Source organism: Polypterus senegalus, chromosome 16 (genome assembly GCF_016835505.1).
Source record: "Polypterus senegalus isolate Bchr_013 chromosome 16, ASM1683550v1, whole genome shotgun sequence".
NCBI classification, from domain to species: domain Eukaryota; kingdom Metazoa; phylum Chordata; class Cladistia; order Polypteriformes; family Polypteridae; genus Polypterus; species Polypterus senegalus.
In genome coordinates, this window is record NC_053169.1 from 7,145,520 (window position 1) to 7,173,465 (window position 27,946).

General features: G+C 42.6%; 1 protein-coding gene across 1 annotated transcript; it reads right to left on the reverse strand.

The window, feature by feature from the left end:
* Positions 1 to 1,118: 1,118 nt before the first annotated feature.
* On the reverse strand, positions 1,119 to 27,857 carry LOC120516616 (myelin and lymphocyte protein-like). Its single transcript, XM_039738404.1, has 5 exons — positions 27,213 to 27,857; positions 25,333 to 25,446; positions 5,672 to 5,839; positions 4,730 to 4,861; positions 1,119 to 1,946 (listed from the first exon to the last, which is right to left on the reverse strand). The coding sequence occupies exons 2-5, from the start codon at positions 25,420 to 25,422 to the stop codon at positions 1,878 to 1,880; spliced, it is 459 nt and encodes a 152-aa protein (XP_039594338.1). The 5' UTR covers positions 25,423 to 25,446; positions 27,213 to 27,857; the 3' UTR covers positions 1,119 to 1,877.
* Positions 27,858 to 27,946: the final 89 nt, after the last annotated feature.

Below are 27,946 nucleotides of genomic sequence, written 5' to 3' on the forward strand. Positions count from 1 at the left end.
TCTTTTGTATGTTGAGACCCCCAAACCTGACCGCTGAGAAGTTGAGCATTAAACTAAAGAAGTAGGAGTTCAGGGTGTGGAGTGCAGACCTCACTATTAACATTTGCAGTGAACCATCTATTGGAATGAATTTTGTAATCTAAGTAGTAATAAAATGTCTTAAATTTTTCATTCCAACAGATGGCGCATCACAAACGTTTGTAATAATAAAATGCATTGCTACAAATGTTTGTGATGCTCCATCTGTTGGAATGACAAATGCAATGCATAGGTCTCAGTTATATGTCATTTGGTATGAAATATATATAAAAGAATTGTTGATGTTTGTGATGCGCCATCTGTCGAAATGCCAAAAGCACAGCTTTTTATTATTACATATGTTTGTGATGTGTCATCTGTTGGAATATCAAATGCAATGCATATATCTCTGTTACTTGGGCATTTGGTATGGGATTTGTAAAAGCAGTGTTAATGTTTGTGATGCGCCATCTGTCGAACTCCCAAAAGCAATGATTTTTATTATTTGTGGGGTACAGCCCGGACACAGACAGGTAGACATGATGTTGATCACCACACACGTTTATTTACACTCTTTTATTTACAATAAGTGAGCACAACCCCTTAAGTCCAGGCCTCACAGTCCAATGCCTTTCACCTCTCTGGTTCACCTCCACTCCTCTCCTCCGAGCTCCGCCCTCTTCCACCCGACTCTAGCCATCGAATCGAGGGAGGCGGCCCCTTTTAACCACACCTGGACAAGCTCCAGGTGCCTCCTGATAAGCCTCCGCCGACACTCCCCTGTGTACCCGGAAGCACTCCGGGTGTCCCCGATCCTCGTCCCCAGAAGTGCTGGGGTCCAGGGCTCTCTAGGCATTGGGGGGCCCCCTGGCAGTGACCAAGGGCCCCTACAAAGTTGAGCTTCCAAGCTCTGACCCCAAAGCAACCAGGGTGATTGCCCCCACATGGTCTGGGGAAGGCGCAAGCCCTCCTCCTGTCCTCCTGGGTGTCCAGGCTGGGTCGCCACCCCAGCCATCTCCGACATATTACATATGAGTATGATGCACCACCTGTTGGAATGACCGAAATATGGAAACTGAACAGAAACACAGACACACAGACACTTTTATCTTTTTATTAAGGTGGATTTACACACACAAACTGGCAGTTGTACCATGCTACTTCTGGGGGCACTCGCTAAGTTTCTAAAGGAAATCTAGCCAGTGGTCTTCTCCTATAACAAATTTGGCCGAGAGAGATTCAGTGATGTCAATCTAGATATGTAATCTCAAAAACGTCAGCTTTAAGTAATCAAACAAACTGAACATAAAGACCCCTCCCCTTCTGGGTGGGCGTGTCTCCCTAAGCAGAGGCCACACCCCCAGCACCAGCAGACACAGCCGACATGGCACTTTAATGCGGAGGTCCTGCTTCATGTGACGTCCCCCCACATGCACGTCAAGGTCAGCTTTCTCCATTAATGAGCCATTTTTTATAAGCAGAGATTTAAGAGATGTGAACAGAATTGGGAAAAAAGACAAAGCATTTTCATCATGAAATGTCTCAATTGTTAACATGTGGGACATCACTGTTTCCAGAAATGACTGAAACTTCTGTTCTTGTTGTTTTTATTATTACCGTGTAATTTAATTCCTCTTCCTGCTTTCTGTTTTGGGCAACAAAGAAATGAAGAGTTGCGTCGGGCTGAAGAGCTGACATTGGCCAGGCGTCCATTAAGTTTGTCTTCATGTATTTCTTCCTTTATGAATCTCGTTACAAAGCAGAGTCTCATTGCAGATCTAAATAAAAAATTAAACAAACTGATGTTTTTCCTTGGGTGCGTTTCAGCGTTGGCTTCTTTCCTTATCCCTGGGTATTCCTCATTTCGCTCTTTTGAAGGAAAGTGCAGCGTGGACAACATAAATCAGCGTGACGATGAAGGAGAGCACCTGGAGACACACAAAAAATCGAGGGTTCAGGTGATGGGAGTTACTCATAAAAGGGAAGCCATTAAATAAAATATATAGAGAGATAGATAGAGAGAGAGAGTGGCCTGTAGGAGGAAACGCAGCACCCAAACCCCTGACACTACTTCATGTCAGTCCCGGGTTCAAAAAAAGGCGTTTTATTCACCAGGTTTCCAGTTTCCTTACTTCAGTATGTACAACAGGCATTAAGCGTCTCCTCCTTCATCTCCCATCAACTCTCATCACCTCCGTCCTGATTCTGACCTCAAGTGGTGTGGAGGACTCGGTTTAAAGTCCAGACCCAGGAGTGATCAATCTATTACCCCCGGGAAGCACTTCCAGGTCTGGCAGGACCCCAAACTGTCCTTAGATAGATAGATAGATAGATAGATAGATAGATAGATAGATAGATAGATAGATAGATAGATAGATAGGAAAGGCACTATATAATAGATAGATAGATAGATAGATAGATAGATAGATAGATAGATAGATAGATAGATAGATAGATAGATAGATAGATAGATAGATAGATAGATAGATACTTTATTAAACCCCAAGGTGAAATTCCCATACTCCAGCAGCAGCAGCATACTGATAATAACAATATTAAATTAAAGAGTGATAACAATGCAGGTATAACAGACAATAACTTTGTATAATGTTAACGTTTACCCCCCGAGTCGCATAGTGTGGGGTCTCCTCAGTCTGTCAGTGGAGCAGGATGGTGACAGCAGTCTGTCGCTGAAGCTGCTCCTCTGTCTGGAGATGATCCTGTTCGGTGGATTCTCCATGATTGACAGGAGTCTGCTCAGCGCCCGTCGCTCTGCCACAGATGTCAAACTGTTCAGCTCCGTGCCTACAATAGAGCCTGCCTTCCTCACCAGTTTGTCCAGGCGTGAGGTGTCCCTCTTCTTTATGCTGCCACCCCAGCACACCACCGCGTATGCCATCAGTATTTCAAAGCTCCGCCTGCTGCCCCCCAGAGAACCCATTAGGGCAGACCCCTGGGACCACAACTCCCATGTTACTAGATTGGAGTCCATACTGCCACTAATGTAAAGGGGGACGTACTGCCCATAGTAGGCCATCACCCATTGTGCGGTCCTTCCCCGTTTCTCAGTCCATCCTGGGTGTTGCTCTGTGGTTGCTAGAATGCCAACCTCCGCCTGCAGCCTTGTCCTGGCACAGCAGGAGAATATCACAGCTCCCTAGCTGTGCTTCGTACCCACTGGGCCAGGTAAGGGAGCAGGACCCATCCTGCGAGGGGCGTCTGTTGGTCCCTCACAACATATATATACTGTATTAACATATTTATAATATCCAGTATACAGGGGTGGGCAAAAGCAGGTTTACAGACATGCAGGTTATGATTAGGACAATAGCTTTATTAAATTAATAGCTTTAAGAAGAAGAAGACAATACAAATAAATAATACATTAATTACACAATAAATAATAATATAAGAGTAAACTCTGTGTTTCGCGTACTCACAACTGTAAATCTACTTTTGCCCACCTCTGTATATACATTTGTGATGGACAGCTGGGTCCTCTCCCTGCCAGGACATCACCATACTGGAAGGACTGGGGGAAGTTAGATAAATGGACCCCCATAGTCCAAAACCCCTAAACAGTCACAAAGAGGGGTGAAAACGCACTCAATCAATGCTATGAAGCATTCAAAATAACATGGAGTCCCAATACCGAGCCCCTTCTGTATTCCTTGTTAAAAGTTCCACCTGCGGTATGCAGTTATGGAGGACAAAAAAACAACCAGAAGACCCCCTAGCAGTCAGTTTTACTCTTTTTGTGAACTTGGAGAGGCGACTCTTAAGAATGACCCAGTGTGGAGGACGTGGACCCTCCTGTGCTTGCTGCCCCACTGGCACTCATAAGAAGACACTGGCGATGCCACACCTTAGCCGTCCTATGAATCTGTCTTGAGGAAACCCCTTCAGATGGACGATGTCTTTAGTGAAAACTTCCAGCCTTGCCCTCCATTGCTGTGGCGTTTCACTTGCACGTTTGCTGTGTCTCCTCATCTGTGTCATTAGCGCCATGTCTTTGTTGAAGGGCGGTCATTCGTGGCTGTTGTTGAGCGTGAGCAGAGTGGACTGCTTCATATACACACACACACAAGTCTTTCACTTATTTATGTCTAATTATTTGTGCCAAAATGAAATGCAATCCAGCGTGTTAACGACATAGCCCTGCCATCATGCCTGGTCAGGTGGTGCGTTTCATTTTGCCGCCGTTCTTCGTTGCCTAATTACAAACACAACAACCAACTGATCGATGACATTTTCCCTACAGCACACGGTTTTCACGTCAGTTTAAAACGCAATACAAAAGCGTGTTGCATTTGAAGTCATGTCCACGGATCGCGTGTTGTAAGTGAAAGTAAAGCAGACGTATTGCAACATATCGGACTGTCTTCCATATACAGTAAGAGGTGTGCACAGGTCCTACCCGAAAAATACCCAAAAGTCGTCAGGTGAAAGCCACCGCAATGCAGACAGTGCCCAAGTAATGCCATCCGTTTTTATTTCCGCAGCCACTTTATACGAGTGTTGATTAGTAAGCGTTGCATAGCAACAATCAGAGATAGGAGGGGCCAGAGAGCATGAATAAAGCCGGTCGAGGGGCGGAGCTGAGACAGGACAAGGGGCGGGGCTGAGACAACTGGGATGGGCTGAGACAACTGGGATAAACTGACAAGAAATCCGAACACGGCCACCCGATAAAGAAGGAAGTTGAACTTACTGTGGCGGCGACATTGAGCTTATATTCAGGAGTAGCACTGAATCCGTTATCGTGAAGCACCAATGTAGCGTTCGCCTGAAGGACAGCAACACTGAAATATATGCCAGCAGCAATGGCGTGATAAATCACATCCTATGAGGAAAAAAAAATGGATGAAGTCAATTTTTATTAGTCTGCTTTTAATAAATAAATCACTTGACTTAGGCTATCGAGTTAGTAATGTCAGAGAGCAGCAACTTCACCTCCACTTCCAGTTTATTCATATAAATAAATTGATGGCATTATTAACTTTTGATTGGTGGGGAAAAGGTGCTAGATAGATAGATAGATAGATAGATAGATAGATAGATAGATAGATAGATAGATAGATAGATACACACTCACACACACACACCATAGTCTGAACACACACCAGAATGACTAAAATGGAAGAAATGTAAAATGAAAGAACATCTGACTTGGCAGTCCCAGACACTACAAGGCGCTATACAGCCATATTGCTGTTGGTTTAAAGGACCCCCAGTCGTGTTTCTTCACCCGCTTCTGCTAAATAATTTGTTAGCTGAAAGTCCTCAGTGTTGATGTGTCATAGAGAGGATGTGCAGCTTTGTTCATACTGGCACTCAGTTTTGGATGGATGGCCACCCTGCCCAGAGTTGTGCTCACCACCACCACAAGGGACTTTGGGGTTCAGGAGGTCCAGGACATGACAGGCCTGTGCTAAGAGGTTTGTTTCTGCCTAATGGATTAGAGTAGAAAATCTCTGTGAGGACACCGTCCATATCATGGACCATCACCAAAATGACACCCAGTGCTTCTCAACAGCACATCATTACACTGAGCAAACTGGAAGCTGTGCCTGTATTTATTCATTTTGCCATCTTTTTTTGCTCTTTTTAATTTTATTTTCTCATTTTCCATGAGGAACATGACAGCACCTACCAGGACTTTCCAAAAGTGTGCCCCCTTCTGAAATCCGATGAGCAGGCCAATCAAAAACAGCAGGGAGAAGAAAAAAAGAAAAATTGAGCCAAACATCACCCAGCCTTGGTTGATCTGAACGAGAACTTTAGTGATGGCCACCAGGATCCAAACAGCACCTCCGATAATCTAAAATAAATAAATCAATAAATAAAATAAGAGGTGTGAACAGCGACTGTGGATCAGACACTGGAGTCATGCAGTGAACACAAATCTGCTGTTCTGTCCGATGAAATACTCGCTGTCTACCTTTAAAGTGCCTTACCTGCCGTCTGTCTGTCTATCTAATATAACGCCTGAACGGCAAAACCTTCTAGTAAGTAACTTCAAGAGTTAGCAAACCAGTACCAGCAATTCAACAGCGTAGTCCAGAGTTTTAAGGCAATTTTCTAAGTACCATTTTATTCAATTTCTATATTTTTACTGCATATTGAGGATATCATTTCGGTGGTTTGTTTTATTTTGACTTAATTTGAAAAGGTTTATTCTTATCAACGTCTCGTTTTCATTGTTTTCGCGATGCTCCGAGCGGTGACCAGTTCAGGTGTGTCAATGATGTCTTGATGTCGTGTTGTAAAGTGGATTTGTTCCCCTTCATTAGGGGCATGCGGAGTGTGACAAATCGGCCTTGTTATGACATTCACGCATGCGTAAATCAGATCGGGCCGCACCCTAAAGTGTGCGACGCAGTAGGGGTTCACTCCGCATGCGCGCGCATCGGGTCTGACATTCTTAACAAATCTGTCAACAGTTCAACTAACCCCGAGTGTTCGGTTTTCTAAAATCCTTTTTTGTTCCTTGACTTTGATTTTGTTCCATTTTCTTCTTTTGGGCAGTGGCAGCGTTAGTCCCATTAACGAAAACTAAAACTGAATATGTCGTTGTGGAAGAAAAATTATCACTTCATTAACTAAAACTAAAATTAAAATCACAAATGGTCTGAAAACTAGAACTAAACGAAAATAAACACGAAAAGGAAACTATTTCTGTCATTTTAATTTTGATTTGAACCACACTAGTCTTTGTGCATAATGTACATGGCGAGTTGTTTTCGTCACCGGCATATTTATTATTTTTTATTACCATTTATATATTATATTATTACAAAACAAATAATAAAATATGCATAATACAAAATATCCAAAGAATATTGTCAGCATAACATATTTAAACTGTATATATATATATATATATATATATATATATATATATATATATATATATATATATATATATATATATATATATATATATATATTAAATACATTTATATTTGGATACCAACTACTATTTTTAATATTTTGATAGAGTATATAAAACAATTAAGGTCATCAACGAATAAATAATAGTTTGGAAGTCTTTTACTAACTCTCATTTTGTGGATAAACTGTTTGGCAAATAAAACGCAGATATTTTTAAATGTTATTTAAAACCGCGCGGCTGTGAATTTGGGTGGAACGCGCATGGATTCGTGCGCATGTGTAAGTGCCGCTCGCCGCCGGCTTCTGAATCTGTGGATTTCATTGGTCGTTTATTCCATCAGTCAGCGTTCCCTTCTAGAGCTAAGCGCGAATGCCAAAGCCCCATCCTTGTCAGTGACTTATTCTGTGGATTCCATTGGCCAGAATTTGCTGTCATTTATTGACGGTCCGTTGTCCACGAATGGACGGCAGCTTTAACTAAACTTCATTAAAAAGGCGCTTAAAATAAAACAAATGACTTCGTAATATACTGTTAAATAATTCAAAAAGTAGAACCATAGCGGGTTTGCCAAGATCGAATTTCTACCCCCTCCCAGTTTCAAATTCATCCATCATCTAGAGTGTGTTATCTCCAGGGCAGGGTAAAATAATTAGCCAGCCATGGATTACTCACAACATTAACTTCTGTATTTTACGACAGGCACGCACGATCACCAATCAAGAAGCCTTTCTTTTATTTCAGACTCCTTTGCTATCCCTTCAACCGGTAACACATTTTATAAGAACTCCCCCTATCGTTCTGGCAGAAACTACAACTGAACACAACAGAGTGGAAGAAAATGTCATCATAATAAGCAAAAGAAAGTAGAAATATCAGCCATTTAGCTTTACTTCACACATGTATGTCTGTAGTACTAAGGTGTTGTACCGTGTTAGTCATTATGAATGTAGTGAAAGTCAAGCAAAATGACACATTTTATTGGCTAACTAAAAAGATTACAATATGCAAGCTTTCGAGGTAACTCGGGCTCCTTCTTCAGGGGTTGAATTGATTCCATCTTGCCTGAAGGAGTCTGAGTTCCCTCGAAAGCTTGCATATTGTAATCTTTTTAGTTGGCCAATAAAAGGTGTTATTTTTGCTTGACTTTTCACTCCACATATGTATTCATTTTTTCTTGACTACACTTTTGCATTGTCAGATTAAGCCGATGAGTAGCGACGTTACGCGTTCACGTTTGGTTTTAATCGCGTTATCAGCGGCTCGACTCCTTCTGCTCTTCTTGACTTCGCAGCACCGCGGAGGGCCGACGTGAAGTTAACTTGACGTTCGATATTCTTTGACTTTGAGACTTCATAGCCCCGGAACAAAACTAGCAATGTTATTAAAACAAACTATGGAAAAGAAATCACATTTCCCTGTAATCTCTACGCAAAATGTCCCTGATTTTGTAAAAATCAAAAAATAGCTCTCAAAGCGCCATAAAAGTCCGAAATGGGTGCAATATAAACATAAAGTCAGCACCAATATAAAGATCACTACTTGTCAATTTTGCAACGACCTTTACATTTTTATGATTATTACTATTTATTTTTATTTCCTTTTTTAAGTAACGCCTATCTTACCCCCAATGTAAAACCCATCCACCCATCCACTATCCAACCCGTTATATCCTAATTACAGGGTCAAGGGGGTCTGCTGGAGCCAATCCCAGCCAACACAGGGAGCAAGGCAGGAAACAAACCCCGGGCAGGGCGCCAACCCAGCGCAGGGCACACACACTAGGGACAATTTAGGATCGCCAATGCTGATAACCTGAATGTCTTGTAGCGGGGCCACATAGTTAGTGTTAAATGTCAGTTCTGAGTGCGTCTCGTTTCATTGTCCCGTTTGCTGTTTGTATGTGTAGCAGTTAATGCCGTCCCCGTAAAGGAGGACGGATGATGGAAGGAGACCACAGCCGCAAACATGGAAAACACCTGTTCTTAATTAATCAATCACAGCCATCACAGACTATTTAAGTAATCAGGAGAGAGAGAAGAAAGGACGAAGGAGAGAAGGAAGGAGAAAGAAGACCATTTTGTTTCAACCACTTTTCAACTTGCTTGCTGTTGTTTCACATCGCGCCTTTTCAACTTCAGTTTGCTTTTCATTTTGCCGGACTGTCTTACAACCTCCATCTACTGAGACCCCGGGGTCTATTCACCATCCACCATACGCCGAGGAATCACGGGGAGGTTGCTCCAATCGCCGGGAAAATCAAACCCCGCATTTACCGCAGAACGGGGTGCGTTCTCCTTTGTCCTCCTTTATGACCTTCGATATCCTCCTTTGGGTTACGCGGGTATCTGGTAATCTTAGTCACACCACGTCCTTGATTTAAAATGTAAGGTTGGCATAACACAGACCCTTAAAATGACATGTCAAGTGGATAGGACTGGCGAGCTTTGTTGGGCTGAATGGCCTGTTCTCGTCTAGATTGTTCTAATGTAATACTGTCAGGTTATCACTGGGGGTCTTTTATTTTGAAATGCATACCTACCGTTTGAGGAGCGAGACCGTAGCGCCAGGCTGCAGTCTTTTACATATCATTTTAAGCGTCTTCAACTGAATAAAAAGGCAAAATGTCGGTAATAAAATACAGACGGACCTTAAAATAAATCAATTTTGGATTGAGGTCTTAGTTTTTTACGCAGTTGACTTTACATTGGGGGTGGCACGGTGGCGCAGTGATAGTTCGGGTTTGCATGTTCTCCCCGTGTCTGGGTGGGTTTCCTCCACCAAAAACTGTAACGGCCGACCCCTTCACACAGCCGGCAGCTACACCTCCAAGGATAATTTACTGAGAAATAATCTACCTATCAAGCCGTACTTCTAACCAATTAAACTTTTCCCCACAATCGACGGTGTAAATGTAAGGACACAAAAGCAGGATGTAAAATTAAACGGATCAAAATGTATTAAATGAAACAAGACATGCAAAAAACAGAAAACAGATATAAATATAAAATATCCCTCCACCCCCAGCAACAATAAGACACCACCAAATATAAATACAACAAAAACCCTCCTTTGCCCCGTAACATATAACACACAACACGAATAACAAAATGACTGATAAACTGAATGATTGTGAACTTGAGTCCGATTATAAAACTGCCCTGAAAACGGATGACTGAACTAGCGGTAAATGCGGGGTTTAAGGAGGACAAAGGAGAACGCACCCCGTTCTATTCACAAAACACACGGTGAACCGTAGAGTGTTACAATGAAAAAATTAAAAACAACTCATTTGACAGGTCACAAAACAAGTCATCAAAATTAAAAGTTATAAGTATAACCATGTAGTTTCCAATTTTTTTAGTCGAGTCGACTTTTCACAGCAGTTCATTGTTCCCGGCAACACAGATGTGGAACTCCAGACAAGAAACGTATATTTAAAATGGACAGACTCGACAGGCAGTCTGTTTCTTTCTTTAGTCCACTGGGCATTGATCACGGAAAAGCTCTATCGTTGTGCCCAGGAGTAGATGACAGCGTGCGGTTTCAGCCAATAACACACTCAAGTCAGTGGCTGGTGAAAGGCGGACATTTTCATCTTTTAAGGCAATGCCTGTGGGACGGAGGACCTGCCGGAGATCTGGTAACCCTATATTGGTGTGACCCGTTTTGAGATTGTCACCAACGCACACCCCGATGTTCTAATCATGACGTGTTTGTTTCTTTGTGCGCTTTTCTTATATATATATTTTTTTTCAGTTAGAAGGTAGAATGCCAGTGCTTCACCCCCATGCTTGACGCACCCCTTGTGTTATTATGGGCTACCACAGCACGAGGCTTTGTGATTTCTGCAGTTCCCCGACGCGAACAATGGCCAGTTGCCTCATTGCGAGCCCCGCTTACAACATCGTGCTTGTCCTTGCGCTCGATTACAACTATGTGGCCACTGTCCCCTGCAGCTACTGCTGCCCCACGTGACCAAGTTCAGGATATGATATCATGGTGGTGCAGTGCTGTATGACGCACCCAGGGACATTCTTAGCAGTTTGGGGGCCCTACTCTGTTCAGAAATGTGCAGGCCCAGGATTTGGGGTGGTCCGGGTGGCCGCACCCCCCAAAGCTCAGGAAGGTGTTCTAATAAAACATCCGGAAAAGAACGATACAATCTAGGATGAGGAGGGTATAGTGAAACACAACGTGAGGGACTGGCACAGACGGCTGCAGTGCCAGGGGCATGACAGGGGCCCACAGCCCAAAAAAAAAAAAAATTATAAGTCGGGACCGGGCTGGGGGCCCCACGCGGATGTGTAGTTCACGTATGCCTAAGAACGTCCCTGACGCACCCATTTCACTCTCCATGTCCACCTCTGATGACCAATTCACATCATCATCACTATCGCGTTATCTGAGCAAAGTTTGGGCTTCAGTTTGTTCTGAAACTGCCTTTATGGCTTCTTGTCTGTCATTGTGTTTTAGTGGAGGTGATGCCCCATTCATGAAGATTAAAGAGTTACCTTAGAGAGGCAAAGCGCATTGAATTACTGTACTGTATTCCTGATTTGTTTTGTAGCATCATTTTTTTTATCCACTAGATGGCAGCAGAGTACTGTCCCAAGCGTAAAGATTCTGGCATAAAAACGAATAGCGGCTCATTACGTGTCACCCCAGGTGTGACTCATGGTTGACCGTAAGTGCACTGAATTACTCTCTGGGTTAACGCCGAGGAGGTTAAACCGATGTGTTATGAGACAATCAAAAAAAAAAAAAGCAGAATCCCAAGGGTCCAGATCTTTGGTCCTAGAGTAGTCAATCTTGTCCATGTGGTTCTAGAGAGCAACTATAATAATAATAATAATAATAATAATAATGATTCTTTATATTTGTGTAGCGCTTCTCTCACTACTCCAAGTGTTTCAGTGAATGGGGAGCCACCTCAGCCACCACTAATGTGCAGCGCCCACCCAGGTGACGTGATGGCAGCCATTTTTGTTCAAGTATGCAATGATGCCATTGACTGGCCCCCCAACCCCCCCGCTCACTCGCCTGACTTTAATCCAATAGACCACCTCTGGGTGGGACATTATGTTTGGGTCCATCCGATGCCTCAGACTGTCCAGGAGCTCAGTGATGCCCTGGTCCAGATCTGGGAGGAGATCCCTGAGGACACCATCTGCCATCTCATTAGGACGTTGTCAGGCACACAAACTACTGAGTTGTTCCAATGAAATTTCGGCAAAATGGACTCGCCTGCCGCCCCCTTTCTCCCTTTGATTTTCGGGGTGTCCCTCTGAAGGTTCGTCATCTTCATTTCCATCCTCTCGTTCCTCACACATCACCATGTCCGTCCACAGCAGTTGAGATGGGCAGCAGGAGTTTTTTTCCCCCCATTGAGATCTCCTGTGTTTTTAAAGTGGTCCTTTCATTTTTATGAGCAGTTTATTTTATTTATGCAGTATGTGGATATTCTTTAGGAATGTCCGCCAAGTAGCATTTCTTCCAAAGAAAACCAAACACTAAAGGAAAGACCCCGGCAGCTCCTGTTTCTATGATGTCACTATGGTGTGGTTATTGGTTTAGATTTATTAATTTCACACATAAAACACATTCATTTAAACTGAGACGTGAAGCAGGGGGAGGCTGAATACTTGACGTTCCAACGGGCTGCGACTGGCGAGCTTTGTGAGTCACACGAGGAATGAAACTGGAGCCACTCGAGCAGTTAAACAGGTTTTTTTATCCAGTCGGTTTAGTTTGAGATAAGAGAATCCAAACAAAAAAATAAAAAATGCTCGGGAGTCGGCCCCGGAGGGCATTGGAGACCTGCCAGCCCGCAAACTCTTATTTCACCCGTCCTGCTGAAGAGGACGTGGCCGCTGCCTTCTTTTCCATGGAATTCTTTCAGCTTTCTCATATTGCAGATGGAAGACCGTCGGCTGGGTGCATTTTCTCTTTTTATCGTCGCGTCTTCCTTTCTTTATTTTGTTGTCTGCATCACCGGAAGGCAAAAGTTAAGACTCAATTGGCACTTTCATTGACTTGTATACTCAGGAAATTGAATGCCCAGGGAATGCCCCCTGAAGCCTCTGCTGGACACGGTGAGCTAAGAACAGACAGCTTGATCATAATCGGGCTTCATGAGGGACCATTAAACTGAGATGGCGGTACCCACCATTTCAGACTTGGCTACAACTAAGTGACGTGTCATCTGTTCTGCCTTCACGGTCAACCACCAGATCCTCTTTGCCACCCTCTCTACACCTTGGCATCACTTGGACTGCCCTCAGCGTGGTTTGAGTCATACCTCTTGGGCAGGTCCTGCCATGAAGACCTCTCCAAGCCCCATTATCGAGTCTCGTTGTCTCCAATATCAGTTCTAACTGTCGGTCCCTCCAGAGGACTGTGTGACGTCAGCTTGAATCTCTGCATGTCTCACTGATATTGCAACCTGGCTGAAGGAGCGCCACCTTCAGCTCAACCTGGCAAAGACAGACCTCTATGACATCGCTGTTCAGCCTGGCTCATTATCACTAACCGGTCAGTGTCACCCTCGGTACAGTGATCAATGACCAGCTGTCCTCCACTGACCATGTTGAAGCTGTCTCTTGGTCTTGCAGGGTCTTGTCACAGCAGGACCACTGCAGCTCCCTGCTGACAAGAGCCACCGGCATGTGTCACCAAACAAGTGCAGATGATTCAACCCGTGTTCAGCTAGCCGAGACAGGCACATGTCACTCCTCAGTTGAGAACCGTATATTACTGGCAGATATGTGGCCTCATATAGCGCCTTTCACTTGTGAACAGTAAATTACTGGCATATTTGGGGATTTTTATTGCAGCGTTAACAATGTGAACAATAAATAACAGGCAGATTTTTTTTTTTTTTTGTTCGCATTATACAATTTCTCGTATTATAAATTTGTTAGTTTTCGCATACCCCTTGGGGTCAGAGCTCAGGGTCAGCCATTGTACAGCGAGCACCCCTGGAACAACTGAAGGTTAAGGGCCCTGCTCAAGGGCCCAGCAGAGTAGGATCTCTTTTGGCAGAGACGGGCATTCGAACCGTCAACCTTCAGGATAACAGCGTAGATCCTTGGCCTCGGAGCCACCACTCCGCCCTAATTAAGATTTGTGGTTTTATATAGCGCCTTAAACTTGTGAACAGTAAATTACTGGCATATTACTGGCATACTATAAATACCTGGGAGTGCAGCTGGATGATAAATTGGACTGGACTGCCAATACTGATGGTCTGTGCAAGAGAGGACAGAGCCGACTATACTTCATTAGAAGGCTGGCGTCCTTCAACATCTGCAATAAGATGCTACAGATGTTCTATCAGACGGTTGTGGCGAGTGCCCTCTTCTATGCGGTGGTGTGCTGGGGAGGCAACATAAAGAAGAGGGACACCTCACGCCTGGACAAACTGGTGAGGAAGGCAGGCTCTATTGTAGGCATGGAGCTGGACAGTTTGACATCCGTGGCAGAGCGACGGGCGCTGAGCAGACTCCTGTCAATCATGGAGACTCCACTGAACAGGATCATCTCCAGACAGAGGAGCAGCTTCATTGACAGACTGAGGAGACCCCACACTATGCGACTCGGGGGGCTAAACGTTAACATTATACAAAGTTATTGTCTGTTATACCTGCATTGTTATCACTCTTTAATTTAATATTGTTCTTTATTAGTATGTTGCTGCTGGAGTATGGGAATTTATAAAGTATCTATCTATCTATCTATCTATCTATCTATCTATCTATCTATCTATCTATCTATCTATCTATCTATCTATCTATCTATCTATCTATCCATCTATCTATTAAATAGTGCCTTTCACTTCTATCTATCTATCTATCTATCTATCTATCTATCTATCTATCTATCTATCTATCATATACTGCCTTTCACTTCTATCTATCTATCTATCTATCTATCTATCTATCTATCTATCTATGGCTTTATATAGGGCCTTTAACTTGTGAACAATAGACTATCTCAATTTAGAGGCAATAATAAGAACATTTTTTGTTTATATAGCGCCTCATCATAAACTCGCAGTCATTTTATTCAACCCAAGCATACCAATGTTAAAATAACACAGAATACTGTGAAACAAGTTCAAATATTTAGCGTCACACTTTGTATTATTTTACAGGATGAACTGATGAGTCAGGGCGGTCAGATTTGAATCAGGTGATGATGACGTGGAACAAGCGGATGTGTACTACGGTCATGGAGATGCTGTGGTTGATTGCTACACAGTGTGGGAGCAGCAGCCCTGAAAGATCAGTCTAATCCAGTGTTGATCCATCTTTTTGGTGTTGTGTTTTCGTGGTCCATTATTGGTCAGGTCAGGTTGGGGAGCAGGCACTGGTACAGCATGTCGCCGCACCCACCATATGACGAAACAGCTCAGGATCCCAATTGGCAACCTCCCAGGCAGACACGTGGTCCAGTCCCACCCACCGGAAATGACCCTCTATCTGCCGCTGTCAGGTGTTATGTGGGCAACCCCTTGGTCTAAATGAGAGATTTCCACCCCTTTGAAAACACATTGTCACTTTTGTCATTGTGGGTCATTGAATGTAGATAAGGGGTGTAACAAATGTCAAATTGACCCATTTCAAATGCAATCCACAACACAATAAAGTGGGCAGAAAGTGAGGGGGCTTGTGACAGTGCGGGTTAGGGGTGTGCGGTAAAAACGTTACACTTGTGCTCTTTTGTGAGTGTGTTGCGGTAACGTAGCCGAGTGGCCCAAGGGGGTTGATGGGAAATGCAGTTAGGTCCATAAATATTTGGACAGAGACAACTTTTTTCTCATTTTGGTTCTGTACATCACCACAATGAATTTTAAATGAAACAACTCCGATGCAGTTGAAGTGCAGACTTTCAGCTTTAATTCAGTGGGTTGAACAAAACAATTGCATAAAAATGTCAGGCAACTAAAGTGTTTTATTAACACAATCCCTTCATTTCAGGGGCTCAAAAGCAATTGGACAAATTAAATAACTGGAGATGAAATGTTCGTTTCTAATACTTGGTTGAAAACCAATGCCAGCCTGAAGTCTTGAACTCCTGGACATCACCAGATGTTGGGTTTCCTCCTCTTTAATGCTCTGCCAGGCCTTTACTTTCAGTTGCTGTTTGTTTTTAGGCCTTTCTGTCTGAAGTTTAGTCTTCAACAAGTGAACTGCCTGCTCAGTTGGGTGAAGATCAGGTGACTGACTTGGCCATTCAAGAATTTTCCACTTCATTTCAGGGGCTCAAAAGTAATTGGCCAATTGACTTAAAGGCTATTTCATGGCAGGTGTGTTCAAGTCCGTCGTGATGTCTTATCAATTCAGCAGATAAAAGGCCTGGAGTTGATCTGAGGTATGGTGCTTGCATGTGGAAGACTTTGATAGATAGATAGATAGATAGATAGATAGATAGATAGATAGATAGATAGATAGATAGATAGATACTTTATTAATCCCAAGGGGAAATTCACATAATCCAGCAGCAGTATACTGATACAAAGAAACAATATTAAATTAAATAGTAATAAAAATGAAAAAAATTAAAATAAAATTAATGTTAGCATTTACTCCCCCGGGTGGAATTGAAGAGTCGCATAGTGTGGGGTCTCCTCAGTGTGTCAGTGGAGCAGGATGGTGACAAAGGTCTGTCACTGAAGCTACTCCTCTGCCTGGAGATGATCCTGATAAGTGGATTCTTCATGATTGACAGGAGTTTGCTTAGTGCCCGTCACTCTGCCACAGATGTTAAACTGTCCAACTTTAATCCTACAATTTTGCTGTGAACAGACAACATGCGGTCAAAGGAGCTCTCCATGCAGGTGAGAGAAGCCATCCTTGGGCTGCAAAAACAGAAAAAAACCATCCGAGAAATGGCTACAATATTACGAGTGGCAAAATCTACAGTTTGGTACATCATGAGAAAGAAAGCAAGCACTGGTGAACTGAGCAACACAAAAAGACCTGGACGTCCACGGAAGACAACAGTGGTGGATGATTGCAGAATCATTTCCATGGTGAAGAGAAACCCCTTCACAACAGCCCACCAAGTGAACAACACTCTCCAGGGCTTGGTCGGCGTATCGATATCCACGTCTACCATAAAGAGAAGACTGCATGAAAGGAAATCCAGAGGGTGCACTACAAGGTGAGAGCCACTCATAAGCCTCAAGAATAGAAAGGCTAGATTGGACTTTGCTAAAGAACATCTAAAAAAGCCAGCAGAGTTCTGGAAAAACAGATGAAACCAAGATGAACCTCTACCAGAGTGATAAAGGCAAGAAAAAAGTATGGAGAAGGCGTGGAACAGCTCATTATCCAAAGCATAGCACATCATCTGTAAAACACGGTGGAGTCAGGCAGTGTGATGGCCGCCAGTGGCACTGGGACATGAGTGTTTATTGATGAGGTGACACAGGACAGCCGAATGAATTCTGAGGTGTTCAGAGACATACTGTCTGCTCAAATCCAGCTAAATGACATCAAATTGATTGGGCGGCGGGTGTTTCATGATACAGATGGACAATGACCCAAAACACACAGCCAAAGCAACCCATGAGTTTATTAAAGCAAAGAAGTGGACAATTCTTGAATGGCCAAGTCAGCCACCAGATCTTCACCCAACTGAGCAGGCAGTTCACTTGTTGAAGACTAAACTTTGGACAGAAAGGCCCACAAACAAACAGCAACTGAAAGTAAAGGCCTGGCAGAGCATTAAAGAGGAGGAAACCCAACATCTGGTGATGTCCAGGAGTTCAAGACTTCAGGCTGGCATTGGTTTTCAACCAAGTATTAGAAGTGAACATTTCATCTCCAGTTATTTAATTTGTCCAATTGCTTTTGAGCCCCTGACATGAAGGGATTGCGTTAATAAAACACTTTAGTTGCCTCACATTTTTATGCAATCGTTTTGTTCAACCCGCTGAATTAAAGCTGAAAGTCTGCACTTCAACTGCATCAGAGTTGTTTCATTTCAAATTCACTATGGTGATGTACAGAACCAAAATGAGAAAAAAGTTGTCTCTGTCCAAATATTGATGTCTGGTCATGCATTCCAGTGGTGTCACTACAGGTGTGATAACCAAGGCTGGATTAAGACCCCCGCGGGCGCCTGGGTGACGTGATGAGTACAACTCCTTAGTAAAGAGCCGATGACACTTTAAACAAAGCAGCGGGTGGATACCCGGCAGTTCACACTATCAGTGGTGGGCAGACACTCGATTGTTTTATCAAGTGGGGTGGGCGTAGAGGTGGTGAGGGGTCCACCTTGGTGATTTCAGCCTGAAACACCTGTAAATGGCACATGGGTTGGACGGGCATCCTGACCAGAAAAAGGGATAGCTCCATACCCAGATGGGCGGCTCCAAGTAGGCAGATGGGCATCCCAGCCAGGAAAAAGGAAAGAGCCAGGCCGAGGAGGGATGGATGGACAACCCACAGGAAGAAGATAATAATTAATAATAATTCTTTGCATTTATATAGAATTTTTCTCACTACTCAAAACGCTCAGCAATTGCAGGTTAACTCTTTCAGGGCTGATGTCGACTTTTGTCAAAAGGAGGAGTTGACGATAATCGGTAATCGACTGTAAATTGTGACAAAACCGACTGTTATGTTTTAGCTGGACTCTCGTTGCTAGAAGGAAAGTTAGATTCATTGGTTTGGCTCTCGTGAGTAGCAAGGCGCACACAACGGCAAAAATGGCCCTGACATCTGGCGAGAGATCAAAACGAATGCGTAAAGTAAAATACTCCGTGGACGACGTTTTGCCTGTTCTCTCTGAACTGGACTATGACTTGTCGGACTCAGATTTTGATACGAGTGACTGAAAACAAATGTGAGGTTCCAGTTTCAGCTGATTGGTCTCCAGTTAATCGTCGTACTGACAATGTTCGCCAGGTAGAACTGCCACTTAACAATGATAAGAGGTAGAAACCAGATTGCAATGCACTGTGAGCGTGCCCCAGCCATGCAAAGACAGCCTGGCAGCTAGCCTCCCACACATTCTTGGCAAACTGGCATCCACAGCATGCAGCAACAGACGTTTTTTGTTGAGTTCTGTGTGAAACCATTGCTTTTCAGAAAATGTTAAGAGTTAAGTGCCTTGCTCAAGGGCCCAATAGAGCAGAGTCCCTTTTGGCATTTACGGGATTTGAACTGGCAACCTTCCGATTGCCAGTGCAGATCCCTAGCCTCAGAGCTGGGGACTCTTTATTTACCCAGCACGCTAGCCTTATGTATCAGTGCCCACTTTAACATGCCTTTTTATAACTTCACTTTATCTTAATCCTGATACTGTGTATGTTCAGTTCATCATAATAACTATTCACAGTGGCTCTAAAATCCATACTGACTCCTACTCTCTCTTCTGTTTCTTTTTCCGGTTTCTCTGTGATGGCGGCCTGCGCCACCACCAACCTACTCAAAGCACCATGATGCCCCAGCATTGATGGACTAAAAGCCGGAAGTCCACGTGATCATCATCATCATCATCATCATCATCATCATCATCATCATCAAATCCTTCCATGAAAACCATAAATACAAAGAGGACCGTTTCATTTATGTTAGGTAGAATGCCCAGAGGGGACTGGTCAGGTGGTCTCATGGCCTGGAATCCCTGCAGATTTTATTTTTTTTCTCCGGCCGTCTGGAGTTTTTTTCTTTTTTGTTTTTTCTGTCCCCCCTGGCCATTGGACTTTACTCTTATTTGATGTTAATTAATGTTGACTTATTTTATTTTCTTACTGTGTCTCTTATTTTTCTATTCTTCATTATGTAAAGCACTTTGAGCTACTGTGTGTATGAAAATGTGCTATAGAAATAAATGTTGTTGTTGTTGTTGTTTGGGAAGCAACAGGGAATGCTGGGAGATGTAGTCCAGCAACACAGCCCTGCTGGAGACCATGGGTGCCGCAAGGGGGTACTGTTGGGAGATGTGCTTCCCAATCTCTGGGACTTCCATATAACACAGAAATACTTCCAATGGGCACTGGCCCTGGCACCAGAAGTACTCTGCAGCTGCATGATAATTTTATTTTGCCAAACAATTCCGGTAAATGACCTCTTTCAGTAAGCCGATGTGGGTCAAACATTGCAAGTGACTTTAGTGAAGTGTGTAATGTAATACTTGGACACAAAATTGCGTTTATGTAAACAGGGCCGATCCTGGCGACGGGCAAAAACGTGCCCCGCACGTGGGCGGCCAAACTCAAAGGCGGCCGTTGAGGAGACGTGCAGCAGCCGGCGACACTGAAACGTACGTTATGATTATGATATGCTGTTTCATTGAGAAAGTATGTACAGATTTTTTTAACACTTTGAGCCCACTTTTTTACATTTAAAGTGACCATCGGTGGCGCACGTGGGGCTCAAAGTGTTAATGAAGTATTTCAGAAAAATTACAAACTTTTCCATGTTTACTTATTGCCCAATGCACACTGACATGACATTAGTGTGTATTGTGTATATGTCACTTGTGTGAATTAGGCCCAAGATTATTAAAAAATAATTATTATATTTGAATTAGCCCTTTAATCTACCTATTTTGTAGAATGTCGGAGAGAAAGACAAAACGTGAAAGCGGGTGGTACTACAAGCAAAATAGAGAAAAGAAGCTAGAAGAGAGGAAAAGTCTACAGGGAGCTCGAGACAAATATATTCCTATCGAACTTCCTAGTACGAGCTTATCACACTTCGGACGACCTGCGGCTGATTATGAAGTACAGCAGGGTAACCGTCTGCCAGATCCAACCCCGAACACCTCCAAGGAATCAACAGCTCATGAAAGTCACGAGGAACAGGAAGAAGCAACAGAAGAACATGGATGTGACAACACGGAGAGAGAAGCGGTGCCAGGACGCAGCTTAGGATATTTGAGTGATCCACTGACAACCAAAATCGTCGACTCACTTATTGAAATAGGCCCCGTACAACCTCAAGCATCGTTCAAATTTCCTGTGGACGACAAAACCGGAAGAAAATTTAATGTTCTATATTTCACGAGAAAGATGGAAAATGGAGAAACGGTGCATCGTAATTGGTTAGTGTACTCCATTCATGCCGATTGCGTATTCTGTTTTCCTTGCAAACTATTTAGCAGTCATAACATCAAACTGACGGGTAGCGGATACAATGATTGGCGCCATTGCTCAGATTATTTCAAAAATCATGAAACAAGCATTGAACATATTAAGTGTACAAAAAAATGGCACGAACTGAAGTTGAGAATTGAACAAAAATGCACAATTGACAAAGATCAACAACGTCTGTACGAAATGGAGAAGGAACGCTGGCGAGCTATAATTAAGAGAATGATCGCTATCGTGCAGTTTCTAGCAGGCCAATGTTTAGCTTTTAGAGGTACCAGCTACGAACTCTATGATCGCAACAATGGAAACTTCATGAAAGCAGTGGAAATGATTGCAAAATCCGATAGCGTTTTGTCCGAACATCTTAAAAATGTCGAGAAATCGAAACAGTTAAAAAATCACATGCCCCATTACCTGGGTCAACATTTTCAACATGAAATCATTCATCTACTAGCAAGTAATATCCGAAAAGAAATGATGGAAATTGTAAAAGCCTCGAAATATTTTGCTATCATCCTCGATTGCACTCCCGACGTCAGTCACACCGAACAAATTTCCGTTGTAGTGCGCGGTGTCGATGTATGTGCTGAGCATAAACACATGAAGGTTAACGAATTTTTCCTAGATTTTTTCGCTGTTAGCGATACGACTGGCGAGGGTTTGTACAATTTTGTGATTGAAAAATTAGAGATGTATGACTTAGATATCCAAAACATCAGGGGCCAAGGGTATGACAACGGTTCAAACATGCGTGGAAAAAATGCAGGACTTCAAAAACGCATTTTAAACATAAATTCTAGAGCACTGTTCATTCCATGTAATGCACATTCTTTGAATCTCGTTATGAATGATGGAGCGCAATGCAGCGGAGAAATCTCCGACTTCTTCACATTGTACAAGTTATTATATAACTTTTATTCCTCATCTGCACATCGCTGGGAATCATTAAAAAGTCATATAAATGACTTAACGCTTAAAGGCGTTAGTGCTACTAGGTGGGGATCGAGAATTAAAGCAATTAAACCATTGCTATATCAACTTTCGAACATCATTGACAGCTTGAAAGAATTGGGGAACGATCAGAAGAGAGACGAGAAAACTAGGCTCTCGGCCCAATCCCTTGAAAAAAAGATTTCGACCTTTAAATTCTTATGTTCAATAATTATTTGGCACGACTTGCTAAGTAAAATTGATGTGGTGAGCAAAATGCTTCAGAGTCCTGATGTACGTCTATCGGAATCTGTTAGTGCCCTTAAACATTTGAAAACCTCTATAGAACATAAAAGAGATGACGAGTCATTTGATAGATTCATCTCGGAAGCAACCAATGAATGTGAAAAATCAAACATAATTCCAGAATTTCCAGTGAAAAGATTCCGTAAACAGACTAGACATTTTGAGTATGAAAACGAAGACGAATCTGTTCGAGATGCTAAGGAATCATACAAAATCTCGTTTTATTTCACAATTTTAGATCGATTTCTAATGTCCATTGAAGAAAGATTTGAATCACAGAATGGAGTAGAGTCAGTTGTTTAGATGTAGTTATGATTTTTATAATATGCAGCCTGATGAATTGAAAAAATGCACCATGGATCTCGACTTAAAACTGAGAATTGTCCGAAATGAGGAGATGTGGACGGGGAAGGGCTGCACCACAAAGCTGTTATGTTTAAAGAAATATTTTCAGACGTAGCGGCAACAAAAAAATCCAATAACTATCAAGGAAAAAAATTGTTGAAGTCCAGATGACGTCTTGTTTTCCGAATCTCTGCATTGCATTACGCATTTTTCTCGCGTTGCCTGTATCAGTGGCAGCATCTGAAAGGAGCTTCTCCAAACTCAAGATAATTAAACATTACCTCCGTTCCACTATCGGGCAACAACGATTGAGTGATGTTACGCTTCTGTCTATAGAATCTGAAATTTATGAAAAACTGGATCATTCAAACATCATAGATGAATTTGCTACTGTTAAAGCTAGGAGAATCATTCTTTGATGTTTAACTATAATAAATTAATGTATGTATGTGATTTTTTATTTTTGTCATTCTTTATTTAGTTTTTATAAAAGCTAATCGTTTGAAATTCAATTTTATTGATACATCCCGACTCTAACCCTAACACCGTCTTAATCCTGTTTGAAGTAGTACATGTAATAGTAATATCCGTCATATCATAATAGAAAATAGGTACGTAGGGTAGGGCGGCGAAACCACATTCGCACAAAGGCGGCCGTCTACCCAGGGTCGGCCCTGTATGTAAAGCAAAAGTGTTCTCAAAAATAGACTGATTACCATCAAACAGAAAATTGTGATCATCTCGAAAAAATGCAAAGAGGCAAAAAATGCTTAGAATGTGTCGCTTTACCATAATATGATGTGGAATGATCACATTTTTAACATTTTTGGAGAAACGCTTCAGGTTAAGTACCACTTCTGGTTAGCAGAAACAGCTCAAAAGCTGATAGAGATCTACGTTTTGTACTTAATACTTTTATGCAAAATTTGGATGACCTTCGTGAAGGCGGACTCAAGTTATCGTGTTCACACACACAGACATAATTCCAGAAATGGTATTTTCGGACTCAGGGAGGTCTAAAAAGTTAAGATTCGTCAAAATCTCGAGGTTGCATTTTTGGACGATTACAATACTGTCCTTATACTTCATATATGAGAAAGTCAGAAGAAAGACCGGCGGTAAAATCAATGGAGAGAGAAAAGGAGAAGAGTCGGGATTGCCGGCGCTGCTGAGAGAGGGCAGGCATTTAGTGACAATGACCCGCTTGGGGTAGCGTCATTTGTGCTCCGTGACCAACCTCTCCAGAAGATGTCATGGATTCTGAGGTCTGGCAGGGACCCCCGCAGACACGGAGTTCCATGTGCCCACCATCTCCTCTGTGCAGGTACAGCCTACGAGTGTCAGCCTTTGGAATGGCAGAACCCCAAGTTTTCATGTTTTACTGTCGCAGTTCACAGCCTCTTCTCTTGTCCGGTTGATGATGCCATCTCTGTACATCGGCGCTGGGACTGCTAGGCTGTTGATCGCAGTCCTCTAATTATACCGTAGGCGCTGAGCTCAGATTTCAGGATCAGGTAAACTCGACGTAGATATTCCTTTGTTACAGTTTTTTTCATCCTGGTATGCTGGATATTGTGTTGGATTGGTATAACAATTCCGACTTTAGTATCAATACCATCTTTCTGACCCCACTACTGGCACCAAAACAGATAACTAAGCAAATAACAGATAACCCTGAAACTTCTCGTCTTACTCCAGCCTCTTTGGTGCTTCACACTACACTACACTGATGATAGAGCTGAAGAAAAGAATATGCATGGGGGGCATAAAGTACAATAGTGCGAGGGTGGGGTGGAAGATTGAGCGGAAAGTGGATGTTGACTTCCAATACAGAAAATCCCAAAATGCTGGTTCCGTACCGTATTTTTAGTTTGTGTTTTTCGGTCCTTTTGCAGTCCTGTTATAACACGCAGCCCTACCCGGGTACCCTCACTCTTGTCAACGCTTAGGTACTTGTATACCTGGTCGGAGTCAGGGTCCTTCAAGATGGTCTCTTTGTCCATCTGGATGATCTCTCTTTATATTATTATTATTATTATCTCTCTATTATTAAAAAAAAAAAATCTTGGAAGGAGACGAGACGTGATTTTCTCAGAGTGACACCTTCACGTCCCGCGAGACGAGTCTTTGTGCCAAGAGATTTAACCAACGCACAGGGCCGGAAATAAAAGACAAAGAGTAGATGACAAAGTAGAACGTCATAAAGAGGTCCAAAAACGTTGGGGCGATACAAATACAGATCAGGTTAGAGATAATGGAAGTACGAAAATTCAAAAGTCTCAAAAAAAAGGATAGGAAAGATCGCATTAGCGCAAAGAAATGGAAATTATTACTCGGTGAAATAACGGAACAGAGAAAAGAGATCAAATATATTGTTGGGATTTAAACTTTAAGTTGGAGATTCGTGTTGCCATCAGGGGGAAAAAAAAAAGTAGTGTTGCCTCCCAATGAAGAGGCGTATCCGCGAGAATTAAAAGATTTGTTGTTTGGTGAAAGTGAAATCCACACATGTGAGCGACAGAGACGGGAAGTTGCTGGCACGAAGAGCAAGCAGGTGGGGGTTGGCAAGCGAAGTGAGCAGGGGGCGAAGTTATCATTATTACCAGGCATAGTGACTTCCACAGCGGCCCATGCTGTTGGGGCCTCAACAAGCAGTTCTAAGTCTTCTCCACTAGGGGGCCACACTGTGCATCTCTGTAAAGTTACCATCACTTGCATTGGTAATACTTACAATTTCTGGAATCATCAGGACATCTGGGATGGACTTGCATACCTGACCCCCTGAAGGCAAAGTACTGCCAGAATTTTGAGTGTCCGCCATTGCGTCGTCTTGAAAATGATGGGCCTGGAAAAAAAAAAAATAACAAAAATGGAACAAGTTGAATACACTTGGAAGTAAATATTAAGAAACACCAGAGGCAAGGCCACTGTTTAGACAAGCCGGCAAATTACATAAAACATCACGGAAGGGAACGGAAGTGTCAATAAAAGTAATGGCACATGCTTTTGTCTTACGAGATGTGGGAAGTGACAACCCTACAGCTCTGTGATGGCCACTGTGGTAACATCACAGGACCACCAAACCGACAAGCTAATTAGAAGAGCAGGAAAGGTTATGGGACACACTCTGGACCCCCTGGAGGGAGTCGTGAAGGAGGAAATGAAAACACAACTTAGTGCCATTATGAACAACGCTGCACATCCCCTCTGGGGCACGCTGAGGACTTTCAGCCAATGAATCGTTGAGTAGTCGGGTGTCAAGAAACGCGAGTGGGGGGTCCTTCATGCCAACAGCAATACACCTGTATAGCGCCTCACTGTGACTGTGACAGACAAGTCAGAGCTTTTCTTTCTTTTTAATTTTCTTGCTTTAAAGTCATTCTGACGTGTGTTCAGAGCAACATGTGTGTGTACTGTATATTTATATATTTACTCACTAACTTACATATCTACGTATATAGGTGTTTGTGTATTTAAAGAGCTACTGTAAAAAGACAATGTCACCCTGGAGACAAATAAAATCATATAAATCTATATCTATCATATAGTGCCTTTCATGTCTATCTATCTATCTATCTATTATATAGGACCTTTCACCTACAGTATCTATTATATAGTGTCTTTCATATCTATTATCCATCCATCCATTATCCAACTCACTATATCCTAACTACAGGGTCACAAGGGTCTGCTGGAGCCAAGGCACCCCAGGGAAGGGCGCCAGCCCACTGCACGGCACACACACGAGGGACAATTTAGGATCACCACTGCACCTAACCTGCATGTCTTTGGACTGTGGGAGGAAACCAGAGCAGACACGGGGAGAACATGCAAACTCCATGCAGGGAGGACCCGGGAAGCAAACCCAGGTCTCCTAACTGCGAGGCAGCAGCGCTACCTACCGTGCCACCCTCATATCTATTACTGTCTTTAATATCTATCTGTTATTTATCCCCTTTTGCCTACAGTATCTATTATATAGTGTCTTTTATATCTATTTATCTGTTATATAGTGCCTTTCATCTATCTATCTATCTATCTATCTATCTATCTATCTATCTATCTATCTATCTATCTATCTATCGAGAGGAAATACACCTACGTAATAGATAAAGGAGGTGATAAATTATACGTATGATAGGAAAAGCACTATATAATAGAGAAGGTGGTATATGATAGAGATAGATATATAGAAAAAAAATACTATGTAATAGTTAGGGAAGGTGATAAAGTATTTGACAGATAGAAAAGACACAACATAATAGGGAATGTGTTATTTGATAGAGATAGATAGAAAGACATTCTAATAGATTGAGAAGGTGTTATATGCTAGGTAGACAACAAAGACATATAATAGAAAAGGCGTTATAAACAGTAGGGTAGATAGAGAAGACAATATTATAAACAGATATGGAAAACACCATATAATACAGAAGAGTTTATACGATAGAGAGTATATATATATATATATATATATATATATATATATATATATATATATATATATATATATATATATATATATATATATATATATATATATATATTGACCGAAAAGACGCCATATAGCCGAGAAGATGCGGCGGTACGTGACAGATGTTCTTTACTCACTTGAGTTGTCGCTCCCTTTGCTTCTTCGTTCGAAATGTACAAACGTCAGACGGCACGCAGCACTCGGATGTCCGCTGTTTAAGGTTCGTGTCTTGAATTTTGTTTTCGTTTCCTTCTTTCGTTTTTTATATTTTACTTTTTTTTTATTTGGTCAGTGGGTGGGTCTGCTCCGTCGCCATCCCTGCGCCTCTTTTATTTTTAAATTTGCACTCCCAGGTGTTCTTCTGGTTTTTCCAGTGGGTTGGACGCACCATGCAGGTTGTGTTTACCTTCGTTTTTTTTTTTTTTTTTTTTGTGTCTCTGTCCTGCTCTCAGTGTCTTTTTTTATTTAATTGTGCCTCAGACGTCCCCTCGCATCGCTGACGTGAACTTTTTCTTCGTCCATGAAGTGATTTGGAAGTAACTTTGGAGTCCAACACCTGTTTACCGAGCAGGTGTAATTCGACACGAAGCGGCCGACCAGGGAGGCGCCGGCTACAGTTGGATGATTCACAGGACACCTGCCCACTCCCGGGGCCCTGAGAAGGATCAGACTGCGGTGGCCTTCCGTGATCACTGAATTGTGGAGCTCTAAGACATTTAGAAAAGTGTCACAAAGTGTCTCCGCTCCTCTCTTGAGACTTTCACACTTGTGACCTCCTTCAGGCAAGTGACACTGTCACTAAATAAACGGCCTAGGATGTGATGATTATTCGACGATGGTCAATTTTGTAAAACACACTGATGTCGGTTAC

Bases quoted from the DNA above. Each gene is read 5' to 3' on its own strand.
- LOC120516616 (XM_039738404.1), bottom strand. From the start codon at position 25,422: ATGGCGGACACTCAAAATTCTGGCAGTACTTTGCCTTCAGGGGGTCAG. The intron at 5,840-25,332 runs GTAAGTATTACC...TATTTATTTTAG, and splicing joins TCCTGATGATTCCAGAAATT to ATTATCGGAGGTGCTGTTTG. The intron at 1,947-4,729 runs GTAAGTTCAACT...GTGTGTCTCCAG, and splicing joins AGCTCAATGTCGCCGCCACA to GTGCTCTCCTTCATCGTCAC.